Genomic DNA, 22758 nt, shown 5'->3' with positions numbered 1-22758 from the left:
CCTGACTGCAAAATATTATTGTAGCGAAAATGGAAAGAACAAGGTGAGATATAACTACTATCTCTTCATAAGGCGCTGTCTATACTATAATGAACAGGACAAACATCACATAAGTCCAAAACATGGTCATGGAGTCCAATGAATAGTGAAATGGTTCAAAATCCGATCCTTACAATGGTGAAAAAATGGTCGATTTTGAGTTACATTGGTTTTTGTAATAAAATATATGTTTATTTTCATTTAGATACCATTTCAACTCATCAACCATGAAATAATTGATATATGTTTGTTTTTGGTCAATATGCATGATCTTTTAATTATATTCTTATATACATGATTCTTTTTTCATAGATATACAATCATAACAGTTTTCATTATCTACAGGGCTGGATTAAAGGAATGGAGGCCCCTGGACTAAGGGGGCCTCCATTCCCCCGTGAGGCCCCTCTGTGAGCCCCCCACTGTGAGGCCCCCCTGTGAGTTGCCCCCCCTGTGAGCCCCACCCTCGTGATCCACCCCGCTACCCACCACCCCAAGTACTTACCTCTTTCTGTTATCCTGTCACTGTAGTCCTTCCGCGGCGCGCTCTGGAAGGACTACAGTGACAGGACAACAGAGTGAGACTCACAAGATCTCCTCAGTAAGGAAACTACTGAGCACCGTGGAAAGACTACAGTGACAGGCTCAGCAGCAGTGATCGGACCAGGGGTGCCCCCGCCCTATTCAATAATGCCACTGAGCACTGTCAAGGGCCCCCTGGGTGCCCGAGGCCCCTGGGCTGTAGCCCAGTTAGACCACGGGTTAATCCGGCCCTGATTATCTATAAGATAATTGGATATAAAATATTCCCTTCTTTGAATTAAAATCCTTAATCGAGCCCCGTACCTTCCCTGGCCGGCTTCATGGACCAGGTGTGTCCTCACATGTTGGCCCTGCCCACTTCCCTACTTCCCCCTTTTCCTTCTCCTTTCCTTCCTCTCCCTTTCTACCCCAGGCACTTCTTTATATTTTCTGTCCTTATTGCATTTGTGTTAACTTGGAACTGTTTTTGTTTTCATTTGTAGTGCGACTGATCCTCGCTGGGGGACCTGAGGCGGCCCTGTCTTCACCACCAGATGGCTCTTAGGATCTTCTCATTAAACGTCAAAGGTTTGAACAGCCCACAAAAGCGTACAACACTTTATCTCACACTTAAACAACATAGAGCAGACATAGTTTTTCTCCAGGAAACACATTTCACCCGTCATTCACATCCAGAATTGAAATCTAAACGGTACCCTTCTGCTTTCCATGCTTGTGACCCCAGACAAAAAAAGCAAGGAGTAGCCACACTTTTTGCATCCCACGTAACCTTTGAGCTTTTGACATCTCATTCTGACCCTGAAGGTCGTTTTCTAATCCTAGTGGGCAAGCTCAATAATACTGTATGCACCCTGGTTAATGTATATGGCCCAAATCAGAATCAGCGTTCATTCCTGGCTGCCCTGGATTCTCTACTCTCTCAGGTACGCCAGGGAGAGGTGATTATGGCAGGGGACTTCAATGTTGTAGTAGATGATAGCATAGATAGATCGTCCACTGTGCCCCCCCCCCTGTCAGTGGCTCGGAGTCCCGTAAATCTAAGGCCTTGGTATCCCTTCTTTCCCATCATCTCCTCTTTGACTCCTGGAGGCTCAGGGAACCCTCATCCCGAGATTACACATTTTACTCCCCGGTTCATGGTACCTACTCACGAATAGACATGGTCTTCCTCAGCCACGATTTGTCTTTAAGACTCAGGGCAGCTCACATACACCCGATGGTTTGGTCTGACCACTCTCCTATCTCAGCTGACCTATCAGACATAGTACCCCGTCCTCGTCCCGCCTCGTGGCGCATTAATGACTCCATTCTCCATGATCAGTCACTTATTTTGGAGCTCCGGACCCTCCTCGACGAGTATTTTCTCTTTAATGACCTCCCTGATACTTCCTCCATGACCCTCTGGGAAGCCCACAAGGCAGTGGTGCGAGGCCATCCTATTAGTATGGCCTCACGCCGTAAGAAGTTGGCCACTTCCAAACGGGCGTCACTAACTATCCAACTCCAGACTCTGGAAAGACAGCATAAGCTATCTCCAGATGAAGAGGTACTGGCCAAAATTCTAAAGGTGAGATCCGATTTGAACCTCCTTCTCTCTGAATCCACTGCCTCGGCCCTGAAACGGCTGCGGCAGACGTTTTACGAAAAAGGAGATAAAGCTGATAGAATACTAGCTTCCCGTCTGAGGGCCCAGAGATCTCAAAACAACTTCATGGCCCTGAAGTCTCCTTCCGGCTTACCTATTTACCGTCCTGATCAGATAGGGCGAGAGTTTCAGAAATTTTATTCTACACTGTACAACTTGGATGCTCTAAACCCTGGGAATGCTCCTCCTGCGGACACGATAGCAGCTTTCCTGAGGCAAGCGAACCTCCCTACCCTTTCCAACAGTCTAGTCCAACAATTAAATGAGGATATTACGTCGGAGGAAATACTAGCAGTTATCAAGGCCCAAAAGTCCTCCAAGGCCCCAGGGCCCGATGGCTTCTCCGCAGCCTACTATAAAAGATTTTCCCAGACATTGGTTCCCCACCTCCGCTCCTTGTTCAATGCTGTATTACATGGTGAACCCTTTCCGAAATCAATGTTAGAGGCGCGTATTGTAGTTATACATAAGGAGGGGAAAGACCCTAGCGACTGTGCAAGCTACCGTCCTATCTCCCTTCTCAATGTTGACATTAAGCTATACGCAAAGATCCTGGCTACTCGTCTGAATGGAGTCCTTCCGGGTCTAATCCATTATGACCAAGTGGGTTTCATCCCGGGTCGCCAGGCCAGGGATAACACTCGCCGCGCGATCGACCTTGTTCAAATAATTAATCAAAGGTGCCTCCCGGCCATGATGCTCTCACTGGATGCTGAGAAGGCGTTCGATCGGATTTCCTGGGAATTTATGACCCTAGCTCTGAAGGCGTACGGTTTCACAGCTGAATTTCTGACCGGGGTATCTGCCCTCTATAACTCTCCCTCAGCTAGGGTTCTGGTCAATGGATCTCTTTCTGACCCTCTCTCCCTTTCCAACGGGACGAGACAGGGCTGCCCCCTTTCGCCCTTAATTTTTGCTCTAGTGATAGAACCCTTGGCGGCGATGATCAGACAGTCGACGTCAATCTCAGGTGTGACAGTGGGACCGCGGGAATTCAAGATATCTCTCTTCGCAGATGACATACTTCTCTCTCTGACGAACCCTCAGGAGTCTCTACCCACCCTATATAAACTTATCGATGAATATGGCCTACTGTCTGGCTATAAAATAAATTTTTCTAAATCTGAGGCCATGCTCCTCCACACTTCCCCTTCCCTTAGGTCCAGTTTACAGACTAATTTTACACTACGTTGGCAGCCAAATAAGATCAAATATCTTGGAGTTTATATCACCTCATCCTATGAGAGATTGTATCGGGAAAACTTCCCCCCCCCTCCTGTCAAAAATCAAACAGGACTTGGAGATTTGGAAGAGCTATATCATATCGTGGGTGGGGAGGATTATTGCTATCAAGATGAACTTGGTCCCTAAACTTCTGTATCTTTTCCAGACTCTTCCAGTGAAGGTTCCCGACTCTGTGTTTAGGGATTTGCATTCCTCTTTCCTAAAGTTTATATGGCGAGCCAAGCCCCCTAGAATTTCGATAGCAGTGCTTAAGAAGCCCAGGGCTCGGGGAGGTAGGGGTTATCCAGACATTAAATTTTATTATTTGGCATCTCATTTGACCCAGGTGGCGGTAACTTATGCACCTTACCAGTCCATAGCTTGGGTGGACCTGGAGACCCACTATGTTGGGGTCCCCTCCATGGCATCACTCTGGGGCTTGGCCAATATAGATAGACCACCAGCGGCCTCCTCTCTTCAATCTCTTAAATTCTGCTTATCCCTTTGGGACTCATGCCGGGTCAAATATAAATTGTCCTCCCCTATTTCACCTTTGACTCCACTTTGGGGCAACCCACACTTCCCTCCTGGCAATTCAACCAAGCAATTTAAGCTCTGGATAAAGGCGGGATTACGGGTGGTTTCGGACCTGGTGGTTAATCAAACTTGGGCTTCTATGTCTGAACTCCATCATAAATTTGAACCGTTTCGTCCGCTCTTTTTTGAGTACTTCCAGGTTCGACACTTCGCCATGTCTCTGCCCCCGCCAGGAGGCTCTCCGGGCCCCGACCTCCTTTGAGTATATGTGTTTACACTCACCTCTCACCAAAGGGATGATCTCCCTAATCTATAATTGGCTCATAGATTATACTTTTGATACTCCAGGCCGACATGAGCGGGATTGGGAAAATGACTTGGGCCCTCCCCCAGACGATCTATGCTGGGAAGAGGTCAGGGAGGGGATTGCCAAGAGCTCGATCTCCACACTAATTAAGGACACTGCCTATAAAGTGTACTATAGGTGGTACTATACTCCTGATAAGTTGTCTCGAATGTTTCCTATGGCCACTCCGAGCTGCTGGCGGGAATGTGGCCAGAGAGGTACGATGCTACATATATGGTGGACCTTCCCTCGCATAGTTCCTTTCTGGAACATGGTTCTTACACTCATAAACTCTGTATCAGAACAACAGATAAGTAAGAATCCCTGGTCATTCCTTCTCTCTCGCCCTATACCTGACGAGAGTGCGCCTTCTAACAAGCGAATCTCCCACATTCTGGCAGCTGCTAAATCCCTAATAGCAAAGCACTGGAAAGACCCTAGAGCTCCCTCTATGCAGGAGTTACGGTCATACATAAGACATGTCGAAAGCATGGAGAGTATAACGTGCTACCTCCATGACAAATCATATAACTTCGATAAGGTGTGGGCCCCGTGGTACTTTCTAGAAAGCCGTAGCTGCTTATCCAATGCGGCTCCTCCTCCTGCAGTTGGAACATAGCTTTTGGGCCGCCTCTGGATCCCCCCAGGCTGGATATGGTGCACGACTGGTGAGTAATGCCAGTATGTTTCTGTTTTTTTGGGCAGTCATTGTAACTATGTGTCTAAGCCTTTCCTAGCAATGTTCCAATTTTGCGTGCCTATTCACTCATTAGCAATATTGTTGATAATATTTGTGCCTTTCTACCCCCCCCTCCCTCTCCTCCCTTCCCTTCTCACCCTCCCCCCGATATAAAAGTATAAAACTTAGAGGATGCACCTTGAATATTAAGTTCTTTCGTGTCAAAATTGTTGTCTGTACGGTTTCTGTTGTCTCCTCTTTAAATAAAAAGTTTTAAAAAAAATCCTTAATCGATTAGTCCATTATTAATTCTTAAATTAATGTTTTATATTTTTAATGCAAAGGCTCTAAAATTTCTTGCATATTTATCTATTACATATATGAGTGGCAAAAGATTTGTGAATATACAAAACTGGCATTAAGATCCCAATTGCAGCTATCTCAATTTTAGGGCATAATCATGGACTATGTTATATGTGTATATTCATCTATGCCACCGCCTAAAGGCTGTCCATTGGGTAGCCATATCACATGACCAGAGTTGCCTCTGAATGAGAGTGAAGATTAACCTAGAAGGAGTCCTCCGCACACGTCATAGTCATGTGATACGAGTGATCACGTGACCGGACCGGCATCTAGCTAGCAGTATGGGGAAGCCCTAGAATATACTTAATAGTCATATGATTAGGAGGGACTGGGGGTCACATGACTGGAGCCAGTATACATCGAAATTTATACATAAGAAAACAATTGCAGTCTGTGTCAATATAAGGATATAATGTAATACCAGATTCCCAGGAAGAGCTGTGTTAAGTATGAGGAATTCTGAAATAAGTTTGATGACCTCTAAAGATCATGGCCCTGATTCATTAAGGAACTTAAATTAAGAAGTTTCTTATTTAAGTCTCCTGGACAAAACCATGTTACAATGCAAGGGGTGAAAATTAGTTTTCTCTTTTGCACATAAGTTAAATACTGACTGCTTTTTCATGTAGCACACAAATATCAACTTTAAATTTCAGTGTACAAATAAGCTATCAAGTATTTGTGTGCTACATGAAAAAACAGTCAGTATTTAACTTATATGCAAAACAGAAAACTAATTTTCACCCCTTGCATTGTAACATGGTTTTGTCCAGGAGACTTAAATATGAAACGTCTTAATTTAAGTTCCTTAATGAATCAGGCCCCATGTGATTAAGTATATGAGAGAGGGAGGTTCGAAATTATCTGTGAATTTGTCTACCATTTGAATTTATGTATTTTAGATTGTATTAGGAATTGTTTGATGTTATATGAATCATACTATTGCTATATTGTATCTATCCCTCTTTGAAAATGATCAGGTGATAGAAGCCTGAGCAGATCACACGATATAGCTCCTTTATTATAAATAGTTGCTCTATTGGAATGACTATATATGCCTTAAAAAAGACCTGTGGAAGGTTGAAATGCGTCAGCACAGTCAATCTCCAGCCTTGTACTAACCGTCTCACCTGTTCTGAAGTGTCTACGATCCAGTGGACTCTTGGATAACAGAACTGCGTTATGAGCCATTACCATCGGCCAAATCTGTAAGGCGGCCATTACCTGGCATTAATGGAGTGTCTATATCTTTACTGAAATGAAATCTGAGGTCTATATATCTCTCTACTTACGTTTTAATATGTTTTTAACACATTTTGATTGAAGGTAATACATTATTGCATCTTCTTGTATTCTTTCAAATATTTCTGCTTCATGAATATGAGCACCTCTTGAAAGAAACTTGTATCGCAAAGAAGATTTTTTCACCATTGTGTGGATCGGATAAAGAACCCTCTCATTATTCATTGGACTCCATGACCATGTTTTGGACTTATGTGATGTATGTCCTGTTCATTATGGTATAAGCAGCGCCTTATGATGTTTATCCCCTTTTTTATCCATGTATTTATGTTTTTAGCTTGTGGGTGACATTCCAGATTTACATCTTAGGCAGCCACCTGTTTGGAGTATATTTTCTGTTACTATCTCTTCAGTCTCACTTTTTAAAGGTCAGATAAAATCTACGGCTCCCGTCTACAGCAACCTACAGAGAAGCAAGGTGTACAAATCCTTTTGAATGCCCTTAAAATAAGGACTTTGATGCTCTCAACATATTGCCCATTTTTCATCATTGGTTCTAGTCTGTGAAATGTTATGTTAAGTTGGCCCTCGTTGATATTGTGATTTGGGTGCCTGTGAGTAGGAATACATATATTTTTATTTTTGTTCCACTGTTTTTTTAGCTACTTTTTCCATTTAAAAAAACATATAATTAGACAATTTACCGTATTTTCGTTTCACAGACCTTCGCCGCAATATTACAAAAATCTACTGACTTTTCAGTTTGCCATTGAGAAACTTAACAACAATTCTTATATTTTACCTAATATAACACTTGGATATCATGTATATGACTCATGTAATGCTGGGAATAAGGCAATAAAAAGTGTATTACAGATATTATCTGGACCAGGACGGATGGTGCCTAATTATTCCTGTACAGAGAGAGGCAAGGTGATTGGTTTTATTGGAGATCACCATTCAGAAATGACTGTACCAATAGCCCAATTATTAGGAGTATATCGGTACTCACAGGTAAACAAGACATTAGTTGTCCAAAGCAATTGAATATAATGTTAGCAATAATGAATATTTGACTTGTCAATGTGATTGTGGATAGTTTGTATTCTCTGGTGTAGTGTGGTAGTTACATCAAAACTCCTGTGGCAAGAATCGTGGTTTGTGTTAAATGCAAGCAAATAAGGTTCTCTTGGGTTAGTGGATAATAAGCATGATGATAGGCTATTGGGACTGCCTCATCAGCTACATGAGTCCTCGCACAACTGCCTCATTGATTTAGGAAATGAGTCTCTCCTGACCTGTTTGTACTTTTGGGTAAATTTACTAAACTGCGGGTTTTAAAAAGTGGAGCTGTTTCCTATAGCAATCAATCAGGTTCAAGCTGTCATTTTGTAGAATGCACTAAATAAATGAATGCTAAAATCAGATTGGTTGCTATAGGCAACATCTCCACTTTTTCAAATCTGCCATTTGGTAAATATGCCCCATGGAGTTTAATCCTCCCTCCTGTTCTACGCAATCTTTGTCAATGATAGAAGTTACTCTGGACTCCTGTACAGTCTATTTTTTGCGATTGTTCAGTTACTGGTCTCTGCTTCATAGCTGACTCTGATCCTTGGCAAACAGCACTCCTATTTCATATCAGCTTTTTGTCATCCAGCTTATGTTGAATTCTACTGTGAGCACTGCAGCTTGAACATATAACTGCTTATATGAAACAATTGTCTGCTGGCTAGGAAAGAATAAATATTATCTACAGGTGTTTATGTGTCACTCGGATTAAATTGGCCAAGCTCCACATACGCACCTTAGACAAAAAAAACCTATAGGCGCTAAGGAATAAAAGCTTAAACAAAATAGCAGCTGCTGTCACATAGGATTGTGGAATTATTCCAATAGAAATTGTACCGAGATGAAAACACTGTGACTGCACTAAGTAGATAGTCAATTAATATTAATATCAAAAGTGTCACATTCCCTTTTATAATAATACATAAAATATTTATTTATAAATGAAAAAAAAAAACCCAATAAAACACACAAATATGACTGGTATTCAACTAATAAACACTGGAAATGCAATCAATATATGATAATCAAATGCTGCGTTGAGGAGTTATACAGTTCCTACTTGGTACTCCTTTGGCCAAAATAGTACTATAAAGGCTATATTTCTACAGTTCAGTTCCTGGAATGAAAGTGTTGCAATATGCACATAAAGCTGCTGATTAAATTTACAGAATTATCAGCTACTCACAAAGGTTTCTGCGCTTAGAAGTTACAGCATCCTGCACAGGTTTCAAATTTATGAAGGGTAGAGATCACGCCAGTGTAGCTCAAATAGTGAGAGTCTCGGTCACATGACTCTGATGCTGAGTCTGTTGTCTGAATTTCAATATCATAGAAGGATCCATAGATTGTAAGCTTGTGAGCAGGGCCCTCTTACCACTCTGTATGTATGTATTACCCAATATTGTTTTATTACTGTTTGTTCCCAATTGTAAAGCGCTACGGAATCTGCTGACGCTATATAAATAAAAATTGATGCTGATGATGATCCTCCGTTACTTGAAAATTAGTATAGCAGCAAATTTGAGCTGTCAATATCAGCTTAGATATGTCAATAGATGTTACAGCTCCATGATGATAAAGAACCTTGACGCGTTTTTGTGCAGACTGCACTTTCATCAGATGGAAATTGGTGTAATGAGGGTGATCCTACTTTATTTTTTCAAGTAGAAACCAATCAGAAACCACAATAGTTAATTGCACACATGTGGCAATCAGTGATTACATTTGTGTAAAATACAAATCAATAACAAATCTTGACTAGGAAATAATTTTTTTTAAATCACTCTGCCTGCTGATACTGCACTGAGGGAGTCTGGGTTTGTCTCACTTGCGTTTGGACTTTTGCTTCCTTAATGTGATTAGATATATTGGCTATCCTCCATTACTAATAATGGATCTGTGAGTAATATTGCTTACTATCAGAACTGTTATTATATTGTTTGAAGTTCAACAGATTGCCAATGTCTCTGAAGACCTCTAATTACTACAGCTGTTTGAGACTACCATTACTAGAAAGTTTTTCTGTGCTCATTAACCAGTTGCAAGCTGTGTTTGCTCTTTATCTGATCATCAGTTGCTCTGAATGTTTTCTACATATTCAAAATAATTTCACAGTTGTTTGAACTGCTCTCCTGCCTCTATATTGTCTTGAATTACTTTGGTGATGGCTTGTTGCTGAAAGGGTTAAGTTTTGGGGGTTTCTTGGTGGGAAACAAGGAGTGTCAATGATGTAATGGCGGATGTACAAGGATGTACAAAAAATGCAAATTTTAAGTTGCTAATATAACTATCAGTGTTTCATTGATGGCTAATTAATTTTTGAAGGGTGGGTTATAAAATGTTTTGAAATTTGAAACAAAATTATCTTTTGAAGTTTATTTGTTTTTAACAAAATTGTCTTTTAAAATATTTTTTTAAGACAAAAAATTCATAAGAATATCAAACATAACAATATATTAAATAATTCTAATGCTGGGGTTTTACTCCTCTGTACCGGAGATCTCCACATGTATTGCTTAACAGACCATAAATTTTGTTTATATTACTTAAATGTCCTTTTTTAATTAGAATGTCTTTCAAATAATTGATCGTAAACTGCAAGTTTTATATGAAAAGTCAAATATAATGACATATTAATTAAATATCTATAATAAAGTTGCTTAAATCTATAAAATGTATTTTGAAACTATATTTCGTTTGAACTTTTAATAAAATCTTTGTGAAATGAATATAGTCACTGTGGCCCAATATGTGATTCACTTCACAAAACCAAGGAGATTTTCCCAAAGTTTAATAGGCAGTCATACTTTAAATTGTAAAATATATTTTACTTATTGTATTTATTTGTTCCTTGTAGATCAGCTATGGTGCAACACATTCTGCGCTAGGTGACAGACGTTTTTATCCAACTTTTTTCAGAACTCTTCAAAATGATCGCACTATTTATTCAATGTTATCTAAAATTCTGAAATATTTTGGATGGACGTGGATTGGAATTTTAGCCTCAGATGATGACAGCGGAGATATGGAAGTTGAACTTCTGACAAATTATGTGACCAGAAGAGGCATCTGTGTTGCTTTCACCATAAAAATGAGCCTCAACCATAAAGACTGGATAAATAAAAGGACTGCTCAAATAATTAGCAAATCAAATGCTAAAGTTATAATACTTTGTGGGACATTTTCTCAGACTTTCATGAGATGTGTAGATGAAATATCTGATATTCTCAGTGACCGGACCATAGTCCTGAGTCCTATTTGGGCAAATAACAAGTTTCTCATAGATTTTTTTGGCAAGATATTTAATGGTAGTTTGGTACTTGACAATTTCCAAATACTATTACCAGATATGTTGCCATTCTTTATGAAAATTATACCTGACAATTACCCTAAAGATAAGTTACTTGAACATATTTGTGTATTATACTATAATTGCTGCTTCAGTGGCCAACCACAGTGTTATAATTATGGCCCCATGTATAATATAAGTCTTAATAAATGCTCTGGAAAAGAATTGATTACACGACATCGTCATTTTAGCTACTATGGGATTTTCCCGCGAGTGTATTTAGCAGTCACTGTTATAGCTCGTGCTCTAAATAATATGCACTTATTTCTGTACAATGAACATCAAAAAATGGAAACTAAATTCTACTATATTAAACATCAGGTAACAAAATTATATTAACAAATGATGGTCTCCAACTGACGTCCATTTGGAAATGTATTTAAGAAAATACCTTCTTTAGGAATGACATCATTAACTACATATTACATAGTATAAAGATGAGTAATTATGGAAGAGTTTTATTTTCAAATCAATGTGTTAATTTGAATGAATTGTTCAGGTTTATTTTGAACCTGGAAACCACAAAGAGACTCACAAACAATGCTGTTTAATGCAGGGTATATTCATATACTGATGTAGTTTCTCTCTAATTGGTCTATGTATTAGAGGGAGATAAGCCCTAAATCCTGCAAAAAGGGGATTTTTATCGCAAAATGTAAGGGTTCCAATTATTTACTAAATGCCCCGGCCAGTAAAGGTTATTACAGACAGGTGGCCATCGCTTGGGGTCTCCCAAGCAGCACAAGCACTACTCTGATTGCTATCACCATCTCAGGATGGCGGTAGCTGGGTGTGCCCACAGGAAAAATTATTTAGAATTAAAATAATATTTTTTAATTATTTTGTTTTGGGGGCTGGTTTTCTATGTTTTTATTTATGCAGTGATAGAAAATCTAGATATCTGAGGGGGTCTTCATAAATAGACCCCATCTGCACATTTCCTGTTATAACCATGTCATTTCTCAGAATTCCTGTGTAATCAGTCTATCCGAAACTTGCACCAAACTGTGTCTCCCTCCAGAAAATTGTTCAGATTATATGAATATGCAACATTTGTGTACGGTTTTTAATCTGTGAAAAAGAAGAATACACGCTTCTTTAATTTAATGAAATGTGTAGAAGTGAAGGAAATAATTAGAAAAAGTGCAGCCAGGACAATTAAGACCCCGTGTATGGGAGAACAAAAGAAAATGTTGTCCAGCACTCTAAAGCAAACATATAAATCACTATGTGTCAGTAGGTACAGCATATACATAAACCAATATAGCTATATTGGGATAATCTCACCTGTCAACGCCAAGGCATCTCCTGTAGGTGAGTCCCTAGACTGTGAAACAAATGGGCGCGTGCGCATCCAGGCAACTCTGCAGAAGAATCAGAGCTCGCTGCACATTATAATTGTCTGTCAGTGGAGAAATGCCTCTCTACAGTCAATTCAAGTGATCTAAAAAACTGACACCATTAATAAAGACCTGGGGGTAAATGTATCAAGCTGCGATTTTTTTTCAGCGATTTGATTACTAGGGTTTGAATGTGCAAAGTCACCATATGTATTAACCTGCGATTTTGACATTCCCAAATCCAATCTCCATCAATTTGTGTCGTTTCTAAAACACCTATCCTGCCGATGGTTTAGTCAAACTCATCCGAGATTTAACAGAATAAAAAAAGCATGTTGTTAGATCTCTCTGGCCATTCTTACCATAAGAGGAGACAAAATACAAGTTTTAATTATGAGAGTAATCATGATTTCTTGTTTAGAGGGGCAAAAATTATTATTAATTAATCTTACGGGGGTCAAATTATTTTATAAATAAGTTAGTAAGCCAAATTTCATTAATGATTATATGTAAGGGAAATTTTTATTATTTTATTATATTATAGTGACATGCTATTTTATTACCAGTGGGGCAATACATTTTTTTTTCTGATTTGCAACGCTTAAAATTTCCTGATGGGGACACCACATGAAGTACATACTTGTGGCACTACTTCTGCTGCCCTATGCCTGAGATTTGTATCAGATATTATAATACCTTTTTTCTTTTTTTTCTTATTAGATGCACACAAAATAAAGATATCTTGCATTTTAGTACATGTTTACTTATACAATTTACACATGCAGTTCTCTACATTTCTAGATCTAATGTTTCTTTTGAATGAATGTACCTGTGTGATGCCCCTGAGTGATGGGGTATGAATGAAACCACCTGTATGACAGGCTAGTGCATAGTGGCAGGACAGGAGCATTTGAATGTAGCCAGTACCCTCTTCCAGTATAGCAGGGATCAGGGATAGTGGTTGTGTGGTTACTGAGAGGGACACTCTGAGACTCAACTGTAACTAATGATGTATGTGAGAGCAAGAACCTGAGTTGCAAGAGATAGGTTCTGAAACCCAACAAGATGCAGAGAGAGAGGAGTCAGTATAACTGCTGAGAGTAGCGATGTGAAATCAAAGTTTTCTCTAAGTTGGTCTGACCGACTGGAGAGACGAGATAGCTGGAGACTTCACTAGAGGAGCAAGTGTGACAAAAAGTCCAGGCATGAGTATTTATGTCGGTCGGGTGTGGAACGGCTAAAGAGGAAGAGGTACCCTCTAGTGAGATCAGGGCAAGAGGATTGACCGTGGTACAACTGAGACTGAATCAGTGAAGTGAACTACTCATTGTGCCTGGGTTAGAAAGGGCTGAGCTACACCTGGGTGGCCGGTATTAGGTGTCTACACCTACACTGCCCCACAGATGGTCAGGGGCTACATTACACTGTTAGTTATTATATAGTGCCAACATATTTCGCAATGCAGAGAATATTTAATCATTGACATCAGTTCCTGACAGTATAAAGTCTCTACCATAGGAAAAACTCAAACATTAGAGTCCTTTTTTTGTCAGCAGACAAAGAACCTATCAGTATGTTTTTGGAGTGTGGGAGGAAACCAAAGCACCCGGAGGAAACCCACGCAAACACGGGGAGAACATACAAATTCCACATTGATAGCCAGTGGACACTAGCTGAATCAATATATCCATAATATTATATAGTTAATTAATCATTTTAAATTATCTGTATATTGTGCAGAATATTATGATTTAGCTTAAATTTTTTTGCTTTAAAGTTACATCACTATTTGAAGAATCTTAAATATTCATTTGATGACTCACCTCTAATTTTTGATGAAAATGGAGATTTTATCACTAATTATCAGATTTTAAATTGGATAATAACAAAAGAAAACAAAGTGAGATCATGGCAAGTTGGAGAATTCAGACCATTGGATAAAGAAGATCGGCAGCTTTTAATCAATGAAAGTGCAATAACATGGAAGAAGGGTGTCAATCAGGTTAGGTGCAATCACTGTTTACTTAATTCTTATATATATCACATCAATGGACAATTTTAATTGATGTTTCCATAAATATTATTTTCTATAAACAGTATGTGAACATCCGATGTAAGGTGCTTCACTTACATATTTCTGACATGAGGATTAGTAGGATTCATTCTCTCATGTTCCATTAATGGACACAAATGTTTCCTAATCAGAGGATACACCTGCAATATGAAAAAGGAAGTTGTGTCATGTGACTTCCTGTAGGCTGCACCCTCAGTTATTACTGCAACCTTAAGAACATTGCGTGTAATATAAGGAATTATGAAGATCGGTCTATCAATGAATATTCTGATTAAACGATGCCCCTACCCCTTAAAATTCTCTGCATATTAGAAGTAACCTCAGCATTCTATGACCTGTATAAAAGCTCTGTGGCCTTGTTCTAACCTAATGGTCACAGACTCTATGGTAACTTTTATAACGTTATAATTTACAACAGAGCGTGCATTATCCTAATTACACATTTTCATTATACAAAACATATAGTGATAGATTCATAGATGTTTTCATCCTTAACAACATTTTCCCCTAAATTATTACATTTTTCATTTATTAAATAACACATTTAGTCTGGGCCGCATTTACATTTTATGCTACCGTAGGTTCTTATGTCTTCCTACAAAACTGTTGAACAAACAATACTTATTTTACCATAACGTAAACTACAGTGAAATCTAAATTAGTAGGATAAGGGGAGAATTGGCTTCTATAACTGCTTAGGTCTTCCCCCACCCTGGTCAAAGAACCCAGGGGTACCCTCTTTTGATTAAGTAGGTTAGCCCATTTTTAAAAAAATAGATATCTATATTATCCCTACACAATTTATATTTCATTTCAAGACCATGTAAATGTGCAAAAAAAATGCAATATCATTTGCAAGTGTAGATTTTATTATGACAACCTATGGGTAAAATCCTACTTATTGCTGTTTTGGAGATTGGCTGCCAAAGCAATCATCACAAAGTATTTATTGGTAGTGTTTAGAAAAAAAATACACACATTTCTAATAATTCACTTTCTTTGGAAGTTTAAGCAAACTAGTGTCATTTTCTGAATATTTAAAGTCTTTTGAAAAAAAAACAAGGTATAATTTGTGCATAAACAAATTACAGATATTGATGTTGAAATGTGACTAGCCCAAAAAATGGCAATAAAGGTTCAGCACAGGGATGAGAAACTACTCAACAGTGAAGGGGTTAACAGAGACCAGCAAGACAGATTATTGAAAATTAGATTTCTAGAACAAGGCGACATACTGTGAAATAGGAGGGAGGAACATTAAAAGTTAGTAAGAAAAAGAACATTTTACATAAAGGGTGATAGATCGATCTCCATGTAGTGATGGGGACTCATACAGTAAAATATTTTAATAATCCATCGGGAAGACATGGTGATTACACAAGACTTAGATCTAAAACATTGAAAATTGTAAAAAAAAATTATACGTGAAAACTGTCACATAAATATATTATCTCTATTTCAGATTCCAGACTCTCGCTGCTCAGAAATGTGTTTACCTGGGAGCAGAAAGGTCCCAAGACCTGGAATACATACCTGTTGCTATGACTGTGCTCCGTGTTCCGAGGGAGAAATATCCAATACAACTGGTACATTTTATGAGCTCTATAAATGTCAAGAGCCGCGGGCACCGCTGAGACTCACTGCCTCTGGTACCTGGCGTCCCAGCCGTCGCTATGACGACCAGGACGTCACATCCGGTTTCACGGCCCCGACCATTGCCAAGGCAACAGCCGGACGCCGAAATCAGTATTAGCACGCACCGGCAACACAGGGCAGCCGGGCGCGTGCGCTAGTGTACAGCATGCGGGCTGATTAATTTAGGCTGATTAATTAACCTGGTATTGAGGCTTGTTACAGGGCAAAGCCCTGATTGGCTAGCTGCAGTATATTAGGCAGGGAGGGCTTAGCCTCTCTGCCAGTTATAGTGTCCTGTTTCCAGTACTGCTGCCTGCTCCTGAGCTATTGTTTGGTGTTGAACCTTAGATTTATTGCCTGTGTATGACCTCTGCCTGTTCCTGGATTCTGAACTTTTGCCTGTGACCCTGACCTATTGCCTGTACCCGGACTCTGAACCTTTGCCTGTGACCCTGACCTATTGCCTGTACCCGGATTCTGAACCTTTGCCTGTGACCCTGATCTATTGCCTGTACCCGGATTCTGAACCTTTGCCGGTGACCCTGACCCTGCTGGTAGCTAACATCTCCTCAGGTGCTCCGTCCAGTCCACAGATCTCTGGCCTGCCTCTACCTCCTGTACCTGTGCGTGGCCTTGTGAGTATAAACCTATACTACTCTGAGCTTAAGTCTTGGGGGCATCCGCGTACCTGTGAGCGTAACCAGTCTCTACGGGAAAGGCGGCTGCTAAAGGTGAAGACCTCTTCCACTAGTTCTATGATTTTATGCCTCACTCGTTGCCGTAACAATAAACATGCATATAAATTTGTAAATTTCCCAATCTCATGAATGAACGGATCATGTGGGTGGGGCATTGATATCACCACTCCCTGTTTGAAACAAGCAACCAGTAGTAGCAGATGGAGATTGCTGGAGATTTCAATGAAACCTTCACATTTTTTATTGGAGTGGATACATTTTGTGAACGTCCAATTATCTTTTATCAAGTAAAGTCAGATTACTATATATATATATATATACATACAACATTAATGCACCCATCCCCCACCCCTAGATCACATAATACACATATACCACTAAGATAACATTAATACACCCATACCCCAGATAACATTAATACACCCATACCCCCCAGATAACATAATACATCTATACCCCCAGATAACATAATACACCCATAACCCTCAGATAACATAATACACCCATACCCCCAGATAAAATTAATGTACCTATATCCCAGATAACATAATACACCCATACCGCCCAGATAGCATTAATATACCCATACCCCCAGAAAACATAATACACCCATACCCCCAGATAACATAATACACCCATACCGCCCAGATAACATTAATATACCCATACCCCCAGAAAACATAATACACCCATACCCCCAGATAACATAATACACCCATACTGCCCAGATAACATTAATATACCCATACCCCCAGAAAACATAATACACCCATACCCCCAGATAAAATTAAAATACACAAACCTACAAGATAACATTAATACACCCCCCCTTCCCATATACCTACCCTTGAAGGAAGTTGAGATTAAATGACATGGAGAATGAATGGGAGCATAGAATGACGGCCAGGAAGATTTAGGTCACTGAGTGGGTGATCCCGCCCTGCCACAACTGTACATATACTATGTGTATTTTAGTTTTGAGCCATAAGAGTGTACAATATGATTGAAAAAATGTATAAAATCACAGTGTTATAAATACTTCAAGGATATCCAACTTGAAAAAAAAGCATTTGTTCACCATGTGGTTCAGTAATTTACATGCTACGTTATTACTTTCAGGCAACTAATTTTAAATGAGTCTGTATCATTTTTTTCCACTCAGATTGCAAAAATTGATCCCTATTTAGAAACATATGTTATACTAATTTTTGCTCATCTCATGTAGTATAGATTACTACGAAGAAATCATATAATTGTCCCATAGCTTTAAATGTGTTACTATGTGTTTATTATACTTTAAGCATTTTAATAAAGGATATTGTTCATACACAGTGACATAACTACATTTTTTAATGTGTTCATGGTGTAATATTAATGAGTATTTTACTATAATTGCTACAACTTTGCAGTTTCTTTTGTTTGACAGTTACTTGCGTAGTAACTGTCTGGTCCAGTCTCTGTAGCAAAAGTCTCACTCTCAGCTAATCAGTCATCCAGTCATGCGGTCATTCTCCTGAGGCTGTGCACCTGGGCTCAGGTAATCACCAACTCCTCTGACCCCTGGTACTTAGCCTCATGGGATGGAGATTGAGTCAAAAGAGAGACAGAGCAGCAGGAAGGATTGTCCCTGAAGCTCTGTTAAAATAGCCGTCAGGCCTGCGTCTTCATTAACCCTTCATTAAAGGAGAGGATCCTGAGGAAGAATGTTTATGATTGTTTTGGGCAAATTCGGCCCAAGGCAACAGGAGACTCCAGTTGGACTGATTGTGGGATGAAAAACAGCGGAGGAACAATTCCAGGTCTTGATTTACCCATTCCGTCTGTCCGTTGGTTTGTGGATGGTAGCCCGAAGAAAATTTGAGGGTAACACCTAAGTCCCTGCAAAGTGCCCTCCAAAAGCGGGATATGAACGGAACACCACGATCAGAGATTATCTCCCGAGGGCACCCGTGGAGGCGAAAGATCTCCTTGACAAAGGCTAGTGCTAATTTGGAAGCGGAGGGTAACCCTTTCAGAGGGACAAAGTGGGCCATAGTCAAAAACCTGCCCACTGTTACCCAGATGGTGTTGAAGCCACAGCTAGGAGGTAAGTCTGTGATGAAATCCATAGGGATGCTCAACCATGGCTGGTCAGGAATGGGAATGGTTTGCAGTAGGCCAGCGGGGAGTTGCCTAGGAACCTTATTTTGGGCACACGTGGCACAAGAGGCTATAACGTCCCGAATGTCCATACGGATAGTAGGCCACCAGTAGTATCAGTACAATAATGAGAGAGTCTTCTCAACCCCGGCATGTCCGGCGAACTTGGAAGTATGCGCCCAAGGAAGAGTCTTCAGACGGAGGTGGGGTACCAGGAAAGAACAACCGACAGGGGGAGTATGAGTGATCGCCACTATGCAGGAAGGTTCGATCACAGGTGGGGGTTCAACAGTGGATGGAACATCGGAAATGTCAAATGACCGAGAGAGAGCATCAGCCTTGGAGTTTAGGGAGCCGGCACGGTAGGTAAGTTTGAGGTCAAACCTGGCAAAAAATGAAGACCGTCTGGCCTGGCGGAAATTCAAACAGCGGGCATCTCGAAGGTAGATGAGATTTTTATGGCCAGTAAAGACAGTAACAGTGTAGAGAGCGCCCTCAAGGAGGTGACACCATTCTTCCAACGCAGACTTGATTGCGAGTAATTCTTTATCACCGATGCCATAATTAATTTCAGAGGGGGCTAATTTCCTCGAGAAGATGTCACAGGGCAGGAGGCTACCACAGATGTATTCTTGAGATAGTACTGCCCCAACACCAAGGGAGGATGCATCAACCTCTAAGAAGAAGGGTCTGTTTTGGTCTGGCTGAGCGAGCACCGGAGCAGAGAAGAAGGCCTTTTTAAGTGATTCAAGCGCAGTGATGGCCTCTGAGAACCAATCCCGGGGATCGGCCGCCCTCTGAGTGAGGGCGTGATGGGAGCAATTGTGGAGAATTGCGGCATAAACTGCCGGTAATAATTGGCAAAGTGTTGCCACCAACGCCTCCTTGTTCCATTTAAGAAAGCATGCGAAACTGAATCGCATGCTGACCGACTATAAGAAACCCCTGGCGAAGGTTCAGAAGGCGGAAGGCGGCAGACGACACCCAGCCGGGCTCATCAAAAACTCTCCGGAATGCCTCAATAAAGGAAGATACGATAGAAAGGATAGGGTCATTCCGTTCCCACAGTGGAGAGGCCCAGGCAAGGGCTTGTCTGGATAAGAGAGAAGTGAATGATGAAGGCTACTTTCACCCATTCAGAGGGAAATGAAGCAGGATTACATTCGAAATGAATCAAACATTGGTTAAGAAATCCCCTGCATTTCTTAGGTTCTCCATCAAACTTGTCCGTCGGGGAGAGTCTTAGAGAAGTGGTAGATACCGCTATGGAAGAAGAGGAAGAGGCCGCGGCTCCGGAGTTAGTTACAGGAGTGGCCTGGGAGGAGGTCACCGAAGCTTAAAGGGACTCAAGTCGTACAGCGACTCATTGGATGCATTGGAGGAGCTGCGCCTGTTCGGACTCCTGTTTCTCTACTCTGTGAGCAAGATGGAGGAGTAGGTCCCGGGCCGGTGGTTCACCTGGCATTTCTGTAGACATGGCCAGAGCAAACTGTCACGTGAGAATACGGCTACCTGCGGATATTGACACTGCAACACTAGGAGGTGCGGAGTATAACATGCCGCCGGTCTTCACCAGGAACCCCCGCAAGGAAGTTTGCATTTCGTGGTAAACGACGTGCAGGTCGCGGCCCTCCGAGGAAGCTATCCGCGAGGTGGCGATGAGAATCGTGGTCGTACTGGCTGTGGTCTGGCAACGTGCGGGCAAACAAGGTACAGAATCAGGAACCGAAGAGAAGTCAGCAAGCCAAGGGTCAATCCGGAGAGTGTGGTACAAGACAGAGGGATAATCCAAAACGAGGTCAATGGGAGCTTGGTCGGTACACAAGAAGTCAGACTGAATGCAATAGAACATAGGAAATGCTGGAGGCTAGATTAACTAGTTGCTCTGACAGAGCCATCTTTAAATAGGAGGAAGAAGCAGCTCATTGTTGGACAGGGGGCGACGGTCAGACGTGATGACCACTGACAGGAAGTCAGGAAGCGCGTCCTGTTGCTGTGGCAACGTGCGCGCATGCGCCTGGTGATTCCTGGAAGAAGCGTCTCCGTTGCCTAGCAACGGATCGCTTCGCAAGAGAAAAAAGGCTGTCCCTGACCAGCGGGGAGGCGCGGGGAAGGCGTCTGACATATGCCTTTACCACAGTCTAGGTGAGTGGATAATTCAAGGGCCGGTTGTAGAAAATGTAAAGGGGAAGTTCTGACATTCTTAATAAAAATATGAGTGGCACTGGCCAGTTTGACAAACTGGCATTGTTGATTTACAATACATGTTTTAGATAAATAACTGATGAATTAGTAAGTTGCGTATTTTCACTTTATCTTTAACCTGACACTTTGGGGGATCGAGAACTGTATAACTGTTGTGATGCATAAATTATCAAACTACATTTTGTAAAACTCTTTAGCTACATACAATTTTATAATCACTTATTAAAGATTCATATTATTCCAATGATATCTATTTCAAGCATTTTACTTCCAAAAATAAAGCTTTGCATTGACCTGTAATATATTTAGACATAAAAATTAGGGTGAATATTTTATTTAATTGCCCTCTAAACTCTTAAGTTCCGCTATGTTTTCGTTGTTGAAATATGCCCAAAACTGTGCAATAACTTGTCTTTATCAATTATGCCATTTTGCAGACAGTAAGAATTGCCTTAAATGTCAGGATGATGAATGGCCGAATGAAAAGAGGGATTTGTGCATTCCCAAATATGAAGACTTTCTGTCCTACACAAATGATGAGATATCTGCAGTATTTATTTCAGTCTTAGTTTTCTTCTGTTTTATAACTCAGCTAATATTGGGAATTTTTATATCACATCAGGATACACCTATTGTAAAAGCTAATAACAAGAACCTCAGCTTCCTTCTCCTGGTCTCCATCATGCTGAGCTTCCTCTGTGTGTTCCTGTTCCTCGGTCGTCCTGTAGATATAACCTGCATGCTGCGTCAGATCTTCTTTGGAATCCTCTTCTCCATAGCTGTCTCCTCTGTGTTGGCCAAGACTATCATGGTTTGCATCGCTTTCAGAGCCACCAAACCCGGCAGTGTGTGGAGGAAATGGATGGGAGTGAAACTGCCCAATTGTGTAGTCTGTATCTGCTCATCTGTCCAAGTTATGATCTGTATTAGTTGGTTGTCTATCTCCCCCCCCTTCCAGGAGCTGGACACACACTCTTATCAGGGACAGATCATCGTTCAGTGTAATGAAGGTTCAGTTATTGGGTTCTACTCTGTCCTGGGTTATATGGGGGTTCTTGCAGCTGTGAGTTTTATTACAGCCTTTATAGCCCGGACATTACCAGACAGTTTTAATGAGGCCAAATACATCACCTTCAGCATGCTGGTGTTCTGCAGTGTCTGGATTGCAATGATCCCGGCTTATCTGAGCACCAAAGGGAAATACATGGTGGCTGTGGAGATCTTTTCCATATTGACCTCAAACGCTGGACTTTTAGGCTGTATATTTTTTCCAAAATGTTATGTTATATTATGTAGACCTGAAATGAATACAAAATTGCATTTGCTTGACGATAGAAAGTCATGATATTTTGTAATAAAACTGCATATATTTCTTGCTATAGTAACGTTACCTTATAATCATTTAATATAATTTGTGTGAGTTAAGGATTAAAAAAGCTGAGTGTATGGTCTATCCTTTAATAATGCTATGACTAAGCTATTCTTATAAAGCCAAATAATAAACTTACATGGAATATTTTGATGTACAATTTATTTATTATTAGTAGTAATAAAACAGGTCCCTGAATTAGTAGAAAGTACCACTAATATAACATTACTACAAGGAGTAGTAATGGTATAAGTAAT

The 22758-nt window shown here is 40.6% G+C and overlaps 1 protein-coding gene across 1 annotated transcript; it reads left to right on the top strand.

The window, feature by feature from the left end:
* Nucleotides 1–1741: 1741 nt before the first annotated feature.
* On the top strand, nucleotides 1742–22477 carry LOC142104185 (vomeronasal type-2 receptor 26-like). Its single transcript, XM_075188709.1, has 7 exons — nucleotides 1742–3025; nucleotides 4337–4401; nucleotides 7344–7635; nucleotides 10550–11008; nucleotides 14159–14383; nucleotides 15918–16041; nucleotides 21570–22477. Exons 1-7 carry the CDS (start codon nucleotides 1742–1744, stop codon nucleotides 22475–22477), a joined length of 3357 nt encoding a protein of 1118 aa, XP_075044810.1.
* The last annotated feature ends 281 nt before the right edge of the window (nucleotides 22478–22758 follow it).

This window comes from Mixophyes fleayi, chromosome 10 (genome assembly GCF_038048845.1).
Source record: "Mixophyes fleayi isolate aMixFle1 chromosome 10, aMixFle1.hap1, whole genome shotgun sequence".
Lineage (NCBI taxonomy): Eukaryota > Metazoa > Chordata > Amphibia > Anura > Limnodynastidae > Mixophyes > Mixophyes fleayi.
Note: the sequence above shows the minus strand (reverse complement) of the source record. Positions and strands in the feature narration are given on the sequence as shown.